Source organism: Sinohyriopsis cumingii, unplaced genomic scaffold (genome assembly GCF_028554795.1).
Source record: "Sinohyriopsis cumingii isolate HCF-2022 unplaced genomic scaffold, ASM2855479v2 utg002136l, whole genome shotgun sequence".
NCBI lineage: Eukaryota > Metazoa > Mollusca > Bivalvia > Unionida > Unionidae > Sinohyriopsis > Sinohyriopsis cumingii.
Genome location: NW_028316138.1, coordinates 313,657 through 334,137, shown reverse-complemented (window position 1 = coordinate 334,137; position 20,481 = coordinate 313,657). Strand labels below are relative to the sequence as shown.

General features: G+C 35.7%; 1 protein-coding gene across 1 annotated transcript in view; it reads left to right on the top strand.

The window, feature by feature from the left end:
- Positions 1-2,856: 2,856 nt before the first annotated feature.
- Positions 2,857-20,481, top strand: part of LOC149771043 (glutamate receptor ionotropic, kainate 3-like) — a 122,978-nt gene continuing 105,353 nt past the window's right edge. The window contains exon 1 of the mRNA XM_089948888.1: positions 2,857-2,986. Within this exon, the coding sequence (XP_089805014.1) occupies positions 2,857-2,986 (130 nt within the window). The remainder of the gene's footprint in view (positions 2,987-20,481) is intronic.

The window sequence follows — 20,481 nt, the reverse complement described above, 5'->3', positions numbered from 1 at the left end:
TCGGAGTCTCGTCGATTATTTTTCTCATTACATCGCATTGAAATTTATTAGGTTGCAATCGAATTATTTTTTTAAACTCAGTCAGTAAATTATCATTGGATCTATAATCAGCGTCAATTTCTTCATAATAATCAACGAAGTTTCTAAGCCATTCATGAGGAGATTCGCCATCAATAGGATCAGGTTGGCCATGATCTCCGCACATTATCACAGCGGTATTTTTTTCTTCCAGCCAACCCAGGAATGATTTTAATACAACTAAATTTACCGTACAAATTTCATCAAATATTATAATCTTGTTGATGTATTTGTTTCCCATGCGAGCCGAATCCCACAATCCACCGCTGTATTTGAAATAACTGTGATAAGTGCCAGAATTGACGCCGCGTTGTCTTATTTCTCGCGCTAATCTGTGAGTTGGAGTCAACACAACCATATCGGATTTTGAAAATAAATTTATCACTCGTGTTGTTTTACCGCTACCGCCAGGACCGTTCATGTAAACGAATTTGTTACGCGAAATTGGATCGAACGCAGATGCGGCCGTTGATACTTCATCGCATTTATCTCGATGAAACTTATCGCAATCTTCGACATCAGCGTCTTCGCAGTAATCTAGAATATCTTCGTTTTTTATTCTCCAAGTTCCCCAAGAACCATCGGTGATTAAATTTTCCAATCTACACTGATATTTCTTATCGATATAAAACGAGTCCGTTGCAACTCTTACCGCGATATCAGAAAATTTATTTATCATCGATAACAAATTTATACTTACATAGGCGAGCATTGACGACCTCAAATGCGTATATTGCGCTGATTCTCCATCGAGATAACTAATCACGGTACCTAACTTCGTTCCATCAATAATAATTTTTTCTCTGTTGCAGAATATTCCACGCGATACTGTATCGGCAATAATAAAGTCCATCTCGGCATCATTGATAAATAATCTAGCGTGGCGATGTTTATGATCAACTGATCCTCCTTGAGTAAATTTGCCAATAATTTTTCTTCCAATATCTTTCGCATTTTCACAATCTGTCGGCAACCACACTTCGGTTTGTTTTCTATACGATATAATCGCCTCGCTAACCGTCAACGATATTAACATCGACGAATCCAACATATATCTCAACAATACCGTAGGGACCCATCTTCGCTGAGATAAATGCCGACCAAACCAAATATAACAAATCTTATGTAAATTTTCAGCAAACTCGAATGAAGTAACATAAGCGAATCCTGTCATGACAAATTCAGGTAACGGTCCGTTGATTGCAACTCTCGTCATCTCGCTGGTTGGATGGCCAAATTTAGCAAAGTAATCTGCACAATCACCATATCCGAGGAAACTTCCAGGATAGCATGCGCTCATGTCAACGGAAATCATATCTTCGAAATAATACTTGGTATTCCATAATCCTCCATGACCGTATTCGATACAACTAAGTTGAATATCATTGAGAAATTCGTTCCTTGTAGGTTTCCACGAATTTCTTTCTCTGGCAGCATGAGCAGCAACAGATGGAACAGTAAAGCAGTTCGTTAATAACTGATCTGGATTTGACGAATATTTCACCGCGATATTTTTCATCGATTCGTGTAATATTTCATCACGGTAAATATCTCCTCGCGGCAGGATAAACTGATCGTATTTTTCTTCGCTAGAAAATAACCAGACCGATATTGGATCAGACGCGGCTAATATTTTGATATACCTGAACATGGCATCGGAATTGTCTTTTGCGCTATCTACGGGATAAAATTTAACAACACGATCTCGTGGAAATATCATAACCGACTGTGCCCATGCGTGCGAATTATGATCAACAATTTCGATTGGTGTTCCTCGAGAACTATACGGCGATGAATATAATATTTCTCCCGATAGTGTTTTAACCATGATAGGAAATTTAAGTTTCTTGCTCAACGCAGCAACATCGTCAATCGATGCACCATCAACAACTGTCTTTGCCCACGTGTTAATTTTATCCAATCTCAATTGAGTCAGACCAGATCCTCGACGGGTATTTTTCATGTGCTCGATGACGCGCTCAGCAACACAATTTATCATCGGTGATTCCTTCATCGCAGGTAGATTTTTCATGTCAGGATTATTATTCAGCCGATAAATTCCATAAACAACAGCACTAGAAGGATAAGCTCTAGCATAATAAGGACCGTCTATCCCCAATAACAATCCTGGTTTCGAATTTTTATCAAGAACAACGTTTTTCTTACCGCCGCGTACTGGATCTCGTTTATCGCGAATGATCCAAGTATCATCAGGCATTTGTGCAATAAATTTTATTCCGAAGATAAATCGTTCTTCTTTGTGTTCAGATTTTATATGCTCGATTATCTTTTTCGCTCGCTCTAAATTCATCGTAGCATCAACAAAGTTAGTTTTCCAGGTTGACCAAACATGAATCGCTCCATCATCGAAGAATTCTTTCTTTGCACGATCTACCTCTGGAACGATATATTCTGCCTCGTCGAGATCAAATGCATCCATTATTATATTTTAGACAAATATCTAAATTATAATGAATCAATGCAAATGGATAACGGTTGGATCAACAAAATCATGTGACAAATCCTGCAGAGGAGATTATTGTGGCGCTCATATATATGCAATTCGACGAGGTAACAAGGGACCACAGCGATGTTTAGTTTGCCAAATTGGCATTCGAGGAAAGACACGATTGTGTTTCTCCTGTGGAGGGAAAAAATATCGAGAATTGCGCAGATATTATGAAAAGAAATCTTCCTCGATAATAAAATGCGAAGAAGATTATATTAATCGATTCAAAGCAAATTACGATTTAAACAAACAGAATATTGTATATGGAAATGAAATTGACGATTCCTGTAATGAAAATCACGAACAAATATAGATCTCATCCAACTATTGAGGCTTACGAGGCATCTGAAGATGGTAACGTCAGAAATGCCAGAACAAAACATCGTGTTGGATGTATTGGTAATACGGGATATTTCAAATTTACAGTCGGTCCAGAAAAGAGAAAAATTGCGTACTTGAATCATAGATTCGTATACGAATGCTACAAGGGACCAATAGAAATTGGACTTGTCATCGATCATATCGACGGAAATAAATTAAATAACAAACCTTCCAATCTCCGGGCTGTAACTCCGAGTGATAATAATAGATTTGGTAATACTGGCAATTATCCGAAATATGCGAGGGCCGTCAAATCAGTAAATCAGGTAACAGGTGAGGAACTTGTGTTTACGTCGATGTCTGCAGCAGCAAAACATTTCGTTATTAAATCACGATCAATACAATTTGTAGCAGAAGGAAAATATAATGCAACATTTTCTTATGATGCTGATGCGTGGATTAAATTCTCCTATACTCGAATAATATTTGATTCAGAAAAATGACGAAGAATAATTGAATATTACAAAATTAATATAATGAATGAGGAAACTATAAACGACATCATTGGAGCGATTGATGATCTGAAGAAAAAGATAAATCTTTCATCGGATCTAGACACGAATAAAATTCGATCCGAATTCGAGACGATTGTTCAAGGAAAACTTGAATACAAATATACGCTACCGTCAGAATATAAATTAATAAAAAAGATCCAGATTGCGATATATCAATCACTTTCGACAGTCAGTGATGATCGCGTCGAGGATTTTGTTAAATTATCGATGTTGGTGGAGAATGCTAGGTTGATTTTATCTGACGCATATGAATCACGAAAAATTACAAGTTCGCGTGTCAGGCAGTTGAAAAGACTTGTCGATGAGAGTAAAATTAGGGAATCTTCCAATTCCTGAATATCTCCACAAAACAAAAAAAAAAAGATTAATTTTGAAAATTCCCCTGGTTTTTATTTATTTTTTTCGCCCATTTTTCCCTGGGATATAGATTTAAAAATCTCTGATTTTACTCACGATCTTGCTAGGAGATTGATACTAACAGTTTCTCCTCGTATATCAAGTAAATTTCCTTTCTGATCCGTTAGTTTGAAATTTATCCTTGACAAAAATCGATTATGACATCGCAGGTAGAACGGATTTACTGGCTCCTTTATTATCAAATAACCAGGAGATGCGCTAGGTGAAAACGAATACAAGACAAATCCCTGATGCGCTTGACTTGACTCTGACGAATCAACATTGTAACTACCCTCGACAACATCCGCGTGAAGATAAATCGCGATAACCTCCGTTATGTTAACGATACCTGGCGAGATATGCCGTCCACCTTTGTTAGGATCGTTATTGTGTTTGAGAATCAATTCCGATTGTATTTTTTTAGTCCACGCGGCATGTAACTTCGGAAATAAATCATCGATGGTATCAGTGACGGATTTTCTCATCGCATCAACATCATAACCGGGAAATTTGAATTTTGGTAATGTTACCTCGGTTAGTCCGAGTAATTTCATGAATTTTTGTTTTTCTCCTGAATTTCTGATCAACTCGAATTTGCTGATAGGAAGAACATAGTCGGCAATTGATATATCGTCGACTATCGCCTGAATAAACATACCATGATAATATTCAACATCATTCGCAAGCTGATTTAAAATTTTCACGTGCTTTATAATTTCGTTACATGAACCAGATTTATTTAGGATGCATTCATGAAATAATCTCCGCAATAAATTTAATTGTAATTTGTGTTCTTGAATAAACTCCTCTAGTGTTCCTGCTACCAAAAACCGTGTATGGGGGTTATTATCCTGTTAATGTGGGTAGCGTCGAAGATTTTCACATCGGGGGGGATTTTAGGAAGAGGCAGCCACGAGAGAAAATTGTCGTTAATAAAGGTGGTGAAAGCGAACATTACTAGGTTAAATTTGTGGTTATTCATGAGATTGATGGCGCTGTGGATCAGAGGCTTGTGTTTGATATCTCCATACCATCCTTCGTTGGTGGTAAAATCTTCTTTTTTTGGTTCCGGTAGTTCTGGAAGGACTTCCTCATACCAACCTGGAATAATAACATCCGATTTTTTTGGTTTTATCAGAGGTGCGACCTCGGGCCAACCTAATATATTTCTAATCGATGATTGGTAAATATCAACAATATACGGTGATTTTACTTCTATCATTGATGACAACGTTGGATCATGTGAAGATATCTTTATTCCCGGAGTAGCATCGCCGGTTAAATTTGATATTCTAGTGGTAAATTCATTATTCAGCTGATCAATTTCATAACTACCCGTTGGTATACCGACAGGTATCCAATCAGGTGTTCCATCGGGTTTATTTTTATTTGCAAAAACAAGTGAATTATTTGACATCAAATTACCGAATGATTTTGATCTAACATTAGGCCAGCTGTTGTAGACGCGCAACTGTGTTAATGCAATTTCGTTGACGCTGATTGGTGTTGAGAAATTAATGCTAAATTCTGGTTTCGTTGAACTTAACGATATTAACGTTGTTGTCGGCGGCGTCGTGTTTGTCACGATCTGGGCTAGCTCGGACATTATTAATATTCATTTGTTCAATCTCCGAGTAGATTCTTATCATCGTACAAAATTCTAGATCGGATATAATACCGTCGTTGAGACTCTCCGAAAGTAACGATGATAACTTCGAATACGCGTCATTGACCTTAGTTAGTTTACTTTTGTACGATGATAATTTCTCACTTGTGCACGAAGATATTTTTTTCGCAATGATATTGAGAACACCCGCGATTGTCGTTGTTGACGAGATTATTATCGTTGCTACAATTGGCGCGATTGTTGTTACTGCGGATAAAATTATTCCTGCGCCGGCGACTACCGCAGATACCGCGTACACAGCAACATCAATGGTAACTAACCTTCGTTGGTATTTCTTTATTTTTATCTGATAATCGTCGAGGAGTTTTTTTAACGAATCCTGCCATGATCGCGCCTGATTGTATCGGTAATCCGATGCGGTCATTTATTAGTATCTTACGATAACAATTGCGGAATTACTGTTTATCCTGGAATACCAACTGTTTCCAATCCCGATAAATATTCGAAAATTACAAAATAGGGAATCGGTCCTGTGGTGGTTCTATCCGGCGGTTCTAGATCGCATGCTGTACCGACATCTTTGTTTAGTGAAATAATAAAAAATCCAGGGTGGAATTCATGAATTCTACTGCCACGTTCCATTATTATATTGAATTTTATCTTGGAAATAACATATACTCGATATATGCCGGTAATTGGTACGGTGAAATAAAATCCGACACTACCGTTTTCAGGTTCCCAATCATAATTGTATGTCTTAAACACGAATGGTACATTACAGGTAAGATTTTTTGTTTCTACTTCCTCTGGTATCGAAATTCGCGATAATTTTCCAAGGTTCATTGACGATGTTTTTGTGTTGATTTTTTTCAATTTCCCTACTTAATTTATTTACGTCAGTGGCGTGACTAGTTTTATCGACGGATTGGTCAATCTTTGCTGTTGCAGCAAGAAGTTTCGTGTTTAAATTTCGAGATTCTACGTCGTACGTTGATGTGTCTAACTTTTGACGCGCCAATTCATGTACCACGTTAATTTCCTCGTTGATGGATTTTACTCTCTCGATGAGATCGTTGTGTGTAGTTGACGAAGTATCAATGAATTTTTTTATGTCCTCGTCGAGTTTTTTTCCAAGTTTACTTGATGTTTCGTCGAGTCTTCTAAGGTCGTTAGTTAATTTGTTAAATCTTTTTGTCACTTTGTCCTGAAGATCGTCATGTAATGTTTTATCAGTTTTTAGAAGTAACGCCGCTGATAACTCATTATTTTTTTGTTTTATATTCGCGAGATCGGCCTTTGGTGGAAACTCTGCAATGATATCGGTAATATCAGATATAGATTTTAATACCAAATTCGATTGACGGGTAAATTGACTGATATGATCATTATATTCTTCTCGCTTAATTATATCAGCTATTTTGATATTGCTAGTTTGTAATCGCCCTTCGGTATTTTGAAAAACAGCAACTTCGCCAGGATCCACCTCTGATAACGATAGAAGATTGTTAATATCACTCTTTGTTGCAAACTTTGATGTATCGATGTCGCCTACTGTTTCTCTTTTTTCTTTCCTAAAGAGAGATCTACCGTAAATGTCAACCATGATATTTATCTACGGTATATTCAAATAAAATTTTACGATAAGGGTTGGATGATTTTGAAATTGCATCAAGGACATTAATTGACTCTGGACCGCATATTGGTGGATCCGTTAACGTTTGTGTTGGAAGTGTTGAATACCAAACCGGAAGTTTCAACGAGGATACATATTTGATAAATTCGTTTGGTGGTGCTAATCCGTATGAGTCAAAATAGACAACTTCGCGAGGATTAATCGCGTAAGCAACCCAGTGTGTGCCAGGGCCGGTATTATCATCGAGATTTATTATTCCTGTCTCGGTACGATTCGGTTTATCCGGTAGTTGATCTCGCATAAATACGCCTCTGAAAAATTTTATTTTCCTTTTTTTTGCTTCACTTATTAAATCTAAATTTGAGGCTGGTAGGCTCGACTTAACCCGGATCCGTATAGGGGTCGTCTCAGATAAAGACCGGATCCTTGTGTTTGTGCTTGCAGTAGTCTTTGTTCTGCTCTTCTTTGTGCTGCTCTCTTTAACAATCCCATGGCTAGAAGGGGAGTGATAAATCCTCCCTTTTTTTTACGATATCCTCCTCCGGTAGCTTTTTCTATTATTTTTTTACCTGCAAATCCTAATAAAGGCGATGCAATCGCGGATATTAATGGCAATAACAGAGGAAGAAATCCGCCTACCTTTACCATATCTCTGATTGCCCCTATTGAGAGACTCAGGTGAATACCAGTATTCGCTGATCTGGCTCTGTTAAAATGTCCATGTTGATTTTTAGTTAGCGATAGTTTGTTAGGCCCACCGTGAATCTGATTATTTTTCAAAATTAAATTCAAACCTCTTCGCGCCGTTGTTGCTGATTGAAGTTTTTTTATCTGACCCGGGGTCAGAGTTACGCTGACGTGATCGTATGGCATATTAATAATCACTTAATCTAAATTTAGAATTTATCACATGTTTTCTACGGGTGCGTCGATGACTCTCATTCTTCCACTGATGCCTTCCAGGATCATTGTTCTATCACTGAGAATAACTGCAATTGCCCTTGCATTTCCACCTGTGTTAATTCTTGCTTTGAAATGAATATCGACGACCGACTGCTTTACCAAATCGAGATGTTCCAAAGAAAAGTAATAGATGGGATAGAGATTATTAAAATCCAGTTGTGATATTTGCAATCCAGTATCAATATTTTGATCGCGACCCATAAAACTTAGTAATCGATGATACGCGCGTGCCGTGGAATAATTTTCAAAATTGATAGCTATTTCTTCGGATGGCTCCTGTTGGCCATTTATTCTCAACGAAACGTTTGTTGCCTCGAATTGATCAAATATCATGTGACTATGTAATTGATCGTATCTATTCATGTTTTGGAGAGCAACAAAGATATGTCTAGGTGCGGAAGAGCCCTGCTGTGAAGCAATTCGCCAGGTAAATATTCCGTTAATATTAACATCGAGGGAGTCGGTCATCGTTGTCAACCAGGACATGATGGACTTTCCTCCTTGATTCATGAATGATAATAATTTTTCTTCTATGATCATTGATGGTGTTATCGCAGGCATCCACAAAGTAAATTTTTCAAGGACAACTTTACCAGCATCTGGACCAATTTCTCGCCAGATGGCTCTATCATCATTGGTATCTCGAACGAAAATTATCGTATGTTTTGCTCCGTAAATAACTTTTCTAAAATGTCTGCAAAATCCAAAAATGTGAGATAATGGAATTGCACAGGAAAATTTTCGATCGTCATCTTTTAGCATTTTCCTTCGTGTGTGAAATCCAAGGTTGTAATTGTTCATAGGGGCGATCATTATAGGTGAAGTATCGGCGGCGGCAGTAGCAGCGTTATTTGTCGGTACACCGATATTAAAAGAAAGATGCTCAGCATCATCAGTGTTATCCTTGACAAACATCATACTAGGGCCGGCTGATCTGGTAAAATCATCCGAGTATCTTGCTAGGCCCACAATCGTCGTTGCTAAATCAACGTTGTTCGTGATTGATTCGATCTCTTTTCCATCGATCATGTAAGTGGCGCTCTTGAATAATGCCATAATACCGTTGTTGACAAATCCAATTTTAAAATTTTGTCCAAAGTTGGTACCATCAGCTGCCTTTACAATTTTCCCAACAAATTCGATATATGCCTCAGATGGAAGAAAATATCTTGTTGTATCGTGGACTTGAATTTCCTTTCGATTTCTTGAATCGGGCTCAACTACATCGTACGAGAAATACTGGAAATCTCGCACTGATGTATCCCTACCTACGGGTTCATCCATGTCAAATACTTCATTTGACACTTGTGCGAACATTTATTATTAATAATATCGTCTAAAACGAAGACCATCACCTGAAATGAAACTTGTATTTGCTAGATTTGTATTAGCAACTTCCTGCGCTAGATTTGTCTTAGCAACATCCTGCGCTATATTTGTTTTAACAACTTCCTGCGCTAGATCATTTATTTTTTTATTTGCCGCATCATTTATGGCCTTACTGACTTCGGGTGGCATTTCTCTGGTGATAGGTAATTTGACGGGTTGCTTTTTACGTATTAAATTTAATATTTTATTTTTGACAGCGTTGAATCCCTTACTGGCCAAATTACCAATACCAGAAATGGCAGTCTCGCCGATCTTTCCTATTGCTTTCAATCCTAGTTGCTTAATCACGGGTCCGATTTTAGGTACTATTCGTGTTACGAGACTTCCAATGATATCGCCGAATCCATTACCGTGAATATATTTGTACACTGGCAATCGAGAGTTTACTATGCGGACCTGCTTAGGTCTGCGTTGATGTTTGTGAACAATCATGTTATTTCAATTGTATTGATTTAATCGATGAGTTCATCGACGAGTTCCTTGTAAATGTGAGAATCAATTACACCACCACGGAATAATCGCTGACAAATATCTGATGCTTCGTTGACTACTTCACGGGAGTTATTTCCAGCTCGTTTTCCTCCGATTAATACTTCAAGGCGAGATACATCGTTGACAACACTGTCGGGGCAAATTGTATATCCACTTCCTTTTTTTGGTTTTGAAAATGACGACGGCGATAATACATCCTCGAATTTTTCTTCTTCTTCTTCTTCACCTAATTTTTTTACTTCTTCTTTTTCACCTAATTTTCTTACTTTTTCTTGAAAAGATTTGAAACCAGGATGATTAGGGTCTATTTTTTCCCCCCTAGCAGCAAAATACACAACAGGGACCCATTCATCGGAGGTATATTTATCTATTTTATCAATATGTAAATATTTACTTCTCTCACTGTATTTTCTTGCAATATCAGTCAATTCGCCGTGATATAATTTTTTAAAACCTTGCGGTGTAAAATCGTCCTTGGGAGACAATCTAGTGATTCTTAAAAACTCCATTGGTCCTGTAGGAACCGGTTCATTTGCAAATTTATCAAATGCTTTGAATCTCTCATCTTTGCTCATAACTCGAGGTAAATTAAACTTTATCCGAAATATTGCCTTATTCCATTTATCTCGGTCAAAATATTTTAATCCCTCATTCGTTAAATACGGATCTCTATCATAAAATTTTTTTCCTGCATAGTATCCAAGTTCATCAAGATTATTAGGATTAATACTTTCTAAATCTTTTCTTATCGAAATAAAACCTTCTATTTTAAAATATTTAGTTTTCATATTCTCGAGAGGATCGGGCTTTGTTTTCCTTTTTTTCTCTCCCTCCTCTCTCTTCTTTCTTAATTGTTCTTCTTCTTCTTTTTTTAGTTGTTCTTCTTCTTCTTTTTTCAGTTGTTGTTCTTCTTCTTGTTCTTCTTCTTCTTGTTCTTCTTCTTGTGTTTGTTCTTCTTCTTTCACACTTGGTTGTTCTTCTTGTTCTTGTGTTTGTTCTTCTTTTAATTCTTCCCAAAGTTGTTTTCGCCAATGTTTTGGTGATGTTTGTAATGTTGGTATTTGTGGCAATTCTGCTTGTGGTGTTGGCGCTCGTGATGTTTGTGGTGTTGGTGATCGTGATATTTGTGGTGATCCTGCTTGTGTTCGTTCTCTTGCTCTTGTTTGTGCTTGAATTAATCGTTTCTCCGCCGCCTTCGTTTGTGCTCGTACTTGCGCTTGCGTTCGTGCTTGTTCTTGCTCATGCTTAATTTGTTCAAGTTGACCCGGAACAACTCGAGAGTGTTGCTCGATATCTCTCATCATAGGAATAGCCCCGATATCCCTAAGTTCCTTATCTTTCTTCCCTTGTTTACCGTATGCGAATTCTTCAAACGCTCCAGTGACTGGACTCAGCCATTTTGACGATACCTCAGAAATTCCATGTTGTACATCATCGTACTCACGAACTTTTTTCTTAAATAATCGTTTTGTCGGAATAAGCTTCTTTACTGCCGCTAATTGTTCTCGCGCTAATCTAGCAGAATGAGGTTCTCCAACTGTACTAGCTTTTCGACTCATCTTATTTTCAACTATATTGTTTTAATGCGAGATAAAATTAGCATCCGCAGCCTTTCCCTTGCAAACTTCATCGACACCCGATCATTTTCCCACCCCCCACCCCGAAAAGTTGTATTTTTTCCTTGTCCAGAATGATATAATTTGCACACAAAAATTGCACTCTGGGTCGAATTTACGCAAATTGTTTTTCGTGGGAAGGTTTATTTCTGCTTTCTGAGGCTTCTACGGAGAAAGTTCTCGTAGGAAGGTTTATTTTATCTGAGCCACCTGGTCTGTAGAACTTCCCTGCTGCTTATCTCTTGTTATTATTATTATATTGTTATTATTATTATTATTGAAGACATATTAATCATTCGGTATACAATCTACAGTTCCACTACACTCATAGTACGAAGAAAATGGGGGCTACCGATTGTCCTTGTGTAGGTCAATAATAATAGCCAAACATTTTATCATCAAAGCTCTCACCAATAAAACGAACCAACTAGAACATCAAAACAATACTATCACCACACATACACTTTCCTGTGATTTATCGTAAGTTTTTATATAATCAATCATGCAAAGTTGTCAAAGCCTATACGATAAATTTCTTGGTTATAAGGCAAACATACTGTAATGTATTTAAGGCTTTATTGTTCTTGTTGTTTATTAAATTTATTAAATGTTCTAAAAATAAATTATTATTATTTAATTTGACAATAACCCAGGGCCGATCCCCCCCCCCTCTCTCTCCATTGATCCATCGATCGAACGTCGTAGCAAGATGCGGGCGAAAATCCATGGAAAGACGAGAGGATTTTCGATCGGATTATGGTCGGTGTTAATGTTAATTAAAGCAGAATAAGAACTTAGATCAAAAGCATATATATCAGATATTTTATTTACCGCTTGTTGTTTCATCATTTCGCGTAGTTTCTGCGTCACACTTATTTCCATGCACCGGTGGGTATATGGCTAAGCTTTCAATGATTGTGGTGCGCTCCTTTCTTCATTAAAACTATCTTTCATGTTTTCATCATAAGTGCCTTATATTGATTTAATCAATAAGAATAAAAATAGAAACTCAAAAAAATAAGCGAAACAACTGATCAATATCCAGTGATGCTTGTGAATAGCCATAAAATGGAAAGAACTACATTTTGTAGCGGACACACTCGGCAGGGATGTGAGGAATTCATTCACTCGGTCAATACACTGTTGCATGTGGTCAGTCTTAACTCCGTTCGAAGGGCAAATATGTGTATTTGTATGTGATATAAGTAAAATATATGTATAATATGTACACTGTATCAATGATATACAACTCATAGTATAAATCTTTCATTAAAAGAAAATTCGGAAAGCATCGTTTTATACATGTCGTGATACGTCATTGATACATTATACTATATATACATGTATATCACTCAAAACCGGAGGTGAATTAAGTTTGTTTTGAAAATCTGGAATAGGCATCCATACGGAATTGAGCTTTTAGTCAATATTCTCCACCCCTGTATTTTATATATGAATACTATTCATTTCTGCTTCGCACACCATGCAAACTAACAATGAGTTTGGAGTAAGAATTTGTTTCCCAAAACTATTGTTTTAAAACTTAGTATTATACTTTCGACCTTTATTTTGCTTTAGTTTATGTTGAGTCCTGCTTTCATTCAAAAACATTTCCACACTAGGGCCAAACTCAGTCATTAAATATCAGGTGCATTATTATATTAAAAATTGAATTGAGCAAAGGTTTACGCGTTATTTTATCTGATAGTTTCTGAGCATTGCATTCTAAATATGTCACCAACTTAAGAGGAGATACGCTAATATTTTGCTACAGTCTTTTATAAGAAAAGGAAATTTTATTGGGAAGATTTTCTATGATTTATGTACCTACAAAAGAGCAGTTGTGTTTATAAGTTATGATATCTACTATTTCTAAGTGTCCACTTTTTTAACGATCGTTCTCAATGAGTGAAGAGATGAAAAACTGTTCATTTCATGAATTTGCTTTTAATATATCTGTACGAATATTGCTTTATACCTAAGGATTGGTTACATATTCCCTAGTATAGTTCGCCTGTGTCTGACATGAAAGCCTTTGTTAGAAAAGATATTGCCTAAAAAGGAAATGATGTTGTTTATGAACAATACATTCTTAACATATGCATGAAATTACTAATTTGTTTCTTGGCATCCGTCCGTCTACGAGAGACGATGGCATAGCTCCAAAGTACGCTTTTGCTTATCCTTCTTTTTAGCTCTCTTTTCAGCTTGCTTTATTCTTCTCTTTTCCTCTGCGTTTTGAACTCCCTGCCTGACATCTAGACGCCAGCTGGAACGGTTGTTTGCACAGCTCTCCCAGTCGTTGACATTGATGTTTGCTGTCTTCATATCCTTCTTGCAAACATCTTTGTAGCGCAGATGTGGTCGTCCAGTTGGTCGTGCACCTTCTGCTAACTCCCCATATAACAGGTCCTTGGGAATGCGACCTGGGTCCATTCTCTTGACAACTAATTTGTTCACCTATTAATTTACAGTCATATAAAAATTAGCCATGATTCGATGATTAATGATGAAAGCAACATAGTTCACCTTGAATGTACCCATTTCAACTGTTCAATGCACCGCCACACTAGATAAGTTCTTTAATTTTGTCACATTTTTGATGATATTCACAGCATCTGTTATAAGATTAGATATATCAGAACTACCGAACTTGTATTGGATGTTAACCTGGACAAAGCATACAACATCAGCATAGATCATGTTTCATTTTCTGGAGTTAGTTTAATGTGAATTAAATGACCTGAATTTTTAGTGCGCGTGACCTTTCTGGAATCGAGCAGATCACACATGTTTGCTTTGTCATCCTCAACAAAAGCCTCATCTTGATAAACATTTTATTTCCGTTCTCCTAACATTCTTCACTGATCATCAAATCACAGGGATAATATAAGAAAAATTATATATATATATATATATTGATAGATAGATATATAGATAGATATAAGCATTTGAATATGTAAAAAAGACAAATATATGGCCAAAAGTGTTGACATAAGAAGTGACTGGGAAATGTTAATGGCAATGAATTATATTTCCTGACGACACAGCAATGTGGAAAGCACTTAAACTAACATTTGGATTATTTCGATTGCTCACTGGGGTTTCTTCAGGGCATAAGTCTATCGTCATTGCTGCTTTGTCTTTACAATGAGCTGAATATTGCATTTCAATAAAAAAAATTGCAGGTATAATTTTAGAAGAGATTTCATTGTATCAGAATTTAATGCGAGATGTATTGCAAACGATAGGAATGTTAGTGCAATGTACAATACAGGTAGCATGTGTAAATATTGATGAAACACAATAAATACTTACCAATTAAGGGATGTATCAGCAAAGACACGCCTCACACTTAGTAAATGAAAAATAGTATTTTATTAAATGTTCATTATTATAATATTGTATGTTATCAATCAATCGTTTAAAATAAATATATCAAATGTCACTTAGCTATTTAGAGAATTAACGTTCTACAAAATCTTGACGCTGAGCGTATCATCCAATCCGTAAAATTAAGTAATTTATTCTTGTGTTTCTAAGGATTGTTTTCAGCTTTTGAGATAATTGTGCTAAAAGTTGTATTATGTAGTGAATTATCCTTTATCAGAATACTTTTACTTTATCAGTGAAGTCTTAAACATAGCAATGCATGTCACTTGACAAACCAAGTATCTAGGTCTTACATTAAACTCGAGCTCAAATCAGTGTTTGACGGAGGCTTACAAAGCTGTAGGATATGGCATTTTAAACGCATTTATAAACAAACAGATATAAGGTCATATTTGTAAAATTTATATAAACTAAAATAATTTGTATTCTATAGAATATAAAAGTACTAAGAAAACGGTTGAAGAGATTGATACAAGGCTAGCTTAAAGGTAATTTAAATTCATTTGTTAACATCCATTTGGTATCAAAATATACCAGATCTATAGAGATCATGAGTATTCAACTTTAAAGAAAAATGGAAGCAAGGAGATATTTGCCACGAATTATAAAATAATATTAAAATAATTTTCAATGAACGATCCAAGGCAGTACGCTTTTCACTCCATTGGCGAAGTATAAAATAAAAATAAATATTATTTAACATTGGCACGCATTGTAAATAAGCAAAAAATACCCGTCAAACAGTTCAGTCCTGTTCGTTACAGCTTTTACAGTTGATTTAACAATTGTATTTGAAATAAGCATGCATGCCAGAGAGTGTATTTTGGTTTGCATATGAACGTTAACAAGGGTAATTAAATCAGAAAAATCATTAGAAATTATGAGTTCCACGAAGAATGACCACTGTTGAAGTACTCGTTCTCTGGTGTAGTAGAAGGAAATGTCATAGGGACATTGTGTCTATAATGTATATGAATGTGTGTCTGCCAGTTTCATAAGATACCGTCTTCAAATTCACAAGGGAATATATGAACTTTTGCATGGCAACTGACCTAGATGGGGGTCGACAGAGATGACAATTCAATGTCTAAAATTCATCATAAGGAAAGATATCATTTGTGATTCATTGGGATCTTCATAAATTTCTTTTTCTTATCAAAATAGTTTTTGTTTTGGTTATCGGATCTTATTTCCCATTTTCTACAATAAAGGCCATCGCATTTACTTATCGCTCTTAAAACTCACCTATTTCGACTACAATGAGCAGAGTTATAGACTTAGTCATGTTTGATTCCTTAATTACTGTCAGCATGTTTTTGTTTTGTAATTTCATGATGTTTGCTTTCTTGTAATATTGTCGTTTGATCTTAGAGTTTTTAAAGATTTGGCGTTGTACTAAGTCATTATTAATGTTATTATGATTGGGATTATCTATCTTCGCTTTGTGATGATCCGTCCTTTGGTTCCTTTATTACTTCCTGAATCGTTTTACAATTATTTCCAATTAGCTACATTTGCACTGAATTCATACTGCTCAGCAGAAAATAAATGCGCTGAATAGACTCATACTACACTTTCGCACACGTTTTCTTCATTTGTATTGATAATACGCAATTATTTAAACACCTGCATGAAATTTGTTTGTGTTCCATTCAAAAGGTCTAAATGCGGTTACTGTATTCCAGATCTCTCTTAGCATATAATTGCCTCCGTACTTGTCCTATCATCCGTATCATTTATCAACGATACTTTCGTGACTTTGACTTCCTTGGGTCTTTATCTCTAGTTTTGAAACTATATCTTTTTCATTCTTCGTGATTTAAGACGTAGATCTCCAATATCGAGCATATAGTGTTGTGACTCTTTGGTCTTAAACAAAGTGCAAGCCAACAAGTCTTTTGTAAAATACAAAAAATAATCTATTTCCTTAGAATACCAAGCTAAAAGGTTAAAGAACGTACGGTATTGCGAAGCTAATTCCAAATAATCTTAAAATTACTAGCGCATGTTCATATGCTTAAAGGTCTGAATAGCAACTAGTGGTATTCCAAAAATCTCCAACGCTGGAAATGTTGATGTGCCTGTGATGGCCTGTGTCGTGGAGATGTGCCAACAGTCTTTTGTTGAATCACAGTATTATAATACAAGGTTTCCTTAATTGAATTCGCTGTTATTCCCGGTTAATTTCTCTTTCAATGAATATATTAAAACACTTTTCCAAACGTTTACGAGATAGAATCGGTTACTAAAATAACATGTTTACTTCTTTTAATACTGATCCTAATATTAAACCATACTGATGGAGAAAATATTAGCTATATATTAGATGTTTACAGAATATGAAAAACATCAATGAGTTTGTTCAGCTAAACAATTAAATTGATTTTGGACAAGGTCAGCTAAACAATGAAATTGATTTTGGGCAAGGTCAGCTATGCAATGAAATTGATTTTGGACAATGACATCTACAAGATACAGATTGACATAGCCCACTGCATCTAATGAATTAAAAATTAACAAGTATTCAAAATAAATTATACAGAACAACTGTTTTATGTTAGTAATCCTCGTCAAATTGTTATTAATCGTTACTTGTTCTTAAAATCAATAAATAAATAAAATAACATGTTTCCTATAAAAGTGATACTCTCTCTCCCTTCTTCTTCTCTCTCTCCTCTCTCCTCTCTCTCTCTTCTCTCTCTCTCTCTCTCTCTCTCTCTCTCAGATTTCTGTTCTAAAACAACTGGTGTATGCATCTTTAAAGCAACTCGATACAATCATCGGTCGTCATGTAATCTTCTGCCTTCACTATACATATAAACTGAAAATACATGGCTACACAATCTTGATCTCCTATGTCAGTTTTCGTTTTAGAGTTTATATCATTAAGTTTCATTATATAAATTTATTGCTTTCGTAATGTTCATCTTTCATTTATTAATGGTAATCGTAATTCTTCTCAAACACAAGGGGAATCAATAAGGTTCTGAATGCTATGACGCTGTAAATCAAGGCTCTTTATTAGTGAACAGTTAATTAGTCCATTCCCTCACGGTACTCCCGATGCACGTCCACACACATAATCCTGAAATGTATGTTTGAATTCAATTTTAGGCATATTGCTAATACCCTTGCAAATGGCACTTGTACCTGCATTAGATATTTCACATCATCACTTGCACTCGCTTTATTCGGAGAGTACCTTGAGAGCACATAGATTTTACTGTCAGCTCATTATTAATATAATTACTTCTTCTTTACCGACATTGTCAATTACATATGTTGCTTCGTACGCCTATATCTATGTCAGAACAATTGCATTCATAGCTCCAGATCTTTTCATACAACGTAATTTTGTCTATTTTTATAGGTACTAAATTTAATGACAGGTTGAAAGTAATAAAGCATCTACTACACGATATTCAGGAAGTTTCAAATAATCATCTTCTATTCGGATGTATAAAATAATTGTTTTTGCGTAGAGATGTCTGATTCATCCCCCCTCTCTCTCTCTATCTCTGTTTCTCTCTCTCATGCAATACTCTTATACGTTTCGAAACAAAGATGGGTAGATAACCAGCCAATGCCTTCCCTGTGCAATTAAAGATAAACTGTTCAAAAACAAGTAGAAGGCATAATTATATCCTAAATACTTGGATCTTGATATAGACACATAAAAACCTGAGACAACTGTATATGTGCTAAAAAATAAAAGAGGATGTATCTCTCTTACAGGTGCGGTAACCAATGGTGACCCAAGATAGGAAGACATGAACGAGACATTTTCATTGAACATATATAGATTAAACATTCAATGGCGTCATAATGATATGAACGAAGCTTTTGAAATTCTCAAAGTAGGTAGGGCAAAATTTTCGAAAATACTTAAGTAATCTCAAATATATTTCAAAAACGAAAGAGGACACATTTAAAGAAGAATAAAACGATGGTGAGTTTAATGAAGGGGAAAGGAGTAGTGTAAGGCTTTAATAATCGGAATTAATTTGTTTCCGGTTATGTAATATTTACACTCATGAAAATGTAGCATCTACCTGTTGTATACGTATGGATGTGTGGAGGTAGTTAGATGGGTCGTAGGTTGGTTTGTTTTGTTTGACTTCATTTCATAGTTTCGTTTTTGATACCACTTCGACACTGTGATATCCAGTCTATGAATCCATTTATTGGTTTCGTTTTTAATACCAGTTCGACACTTTGACATCCAGTCTGATGTTGACGCCATGGTTGTACAAAAGTATGACAGCAGGCACTCTATCATTGCAAACATTACAGCCAATATGAACAAACCGCTCATTCGCTGGACCATCAAACCACCAGGGTATAGAAAGGTACAGCTTTCAAAATAATATCTTGTATTAGCTTTAAATAAAAGGTTTTTGTATAACAACATTATATTATCACTTGTGATATTGGACGCTTAGCAATATCATACTATGTTTAGTAAGTAGAATGACAATGAGAGTTTTTGATTTTTGGTATTGATGAAAGTCATCACTCCTTCTATGCCTTTGCCCTGGTAAGATAAAAATCACATGTATGCATTCGAACCCATGGACGTGTAAAAGTTACAAAATGTGTCCCCGTAAGAATTTAGGCATGGGTAGTAAAAGACTGTTGACCTATATCAGTAACCAAGGAAACCGCTATTATCACTCTACTATGTATACACATCTTTAGATTGTGACAAGTACATACATCAATTCATGTTCGCAGTCTTTTGCTATGAGTGTGGGAATGGGAATGTATTACAAAAAGAAGACTTTATATATGAGTGTGGGAATGTATTACAAAAAGAAGTCTTTAGATATGAGTCTGGGAATGTATTACATGATTATAGACAATATATTGTTCTTATGACCTATCAATATTTGTGCAATGCTTGTACTGATGAATATTTGCAAATGCTAGCTACGTCTCTGTTATTTGCTAGTACTAATGATCTTACCAAGCTATACATAACAAAGCAAATTATGGTCCTTAGGCAACAACCTGTTGAAATCGACCCTCTCCAGTATAAATCTTCTCTAATTGTGGGCCATTCAAAGCGCTAACAAATATTTGAGAGATATGAATTTAATACTCCAATGCTAACTTTTCGTTGATGCGTTTATAATAAACCATGAAAGAGCCATTCAAAATAGCGTAGCTTTTATATTGGCTCGGTTTTAGGGACACAGCATTCATAGTTTCCTATCAACCCCTCAACTTTAAGTATGAAGGCTTGTTTGGTTTTGGGGATAAGGGGGTCACTTTCCATTCTAAGCTTACTGAGGCAGATTTAGTTAAAGCTTTAACCTGATGACCAAATATCACCAGTAAAGTCAACCTTTCGAAAAATAATACTTTTCTTAATAACTGAGGTGACGTCGATACGTTTTTTAGTTATACATGAAAAATACAGTCTAATTTGATGATGTCAGGTTCATTTCAATTACAAAGAAAAGGCACATATAAGAAATTTGAGAAGC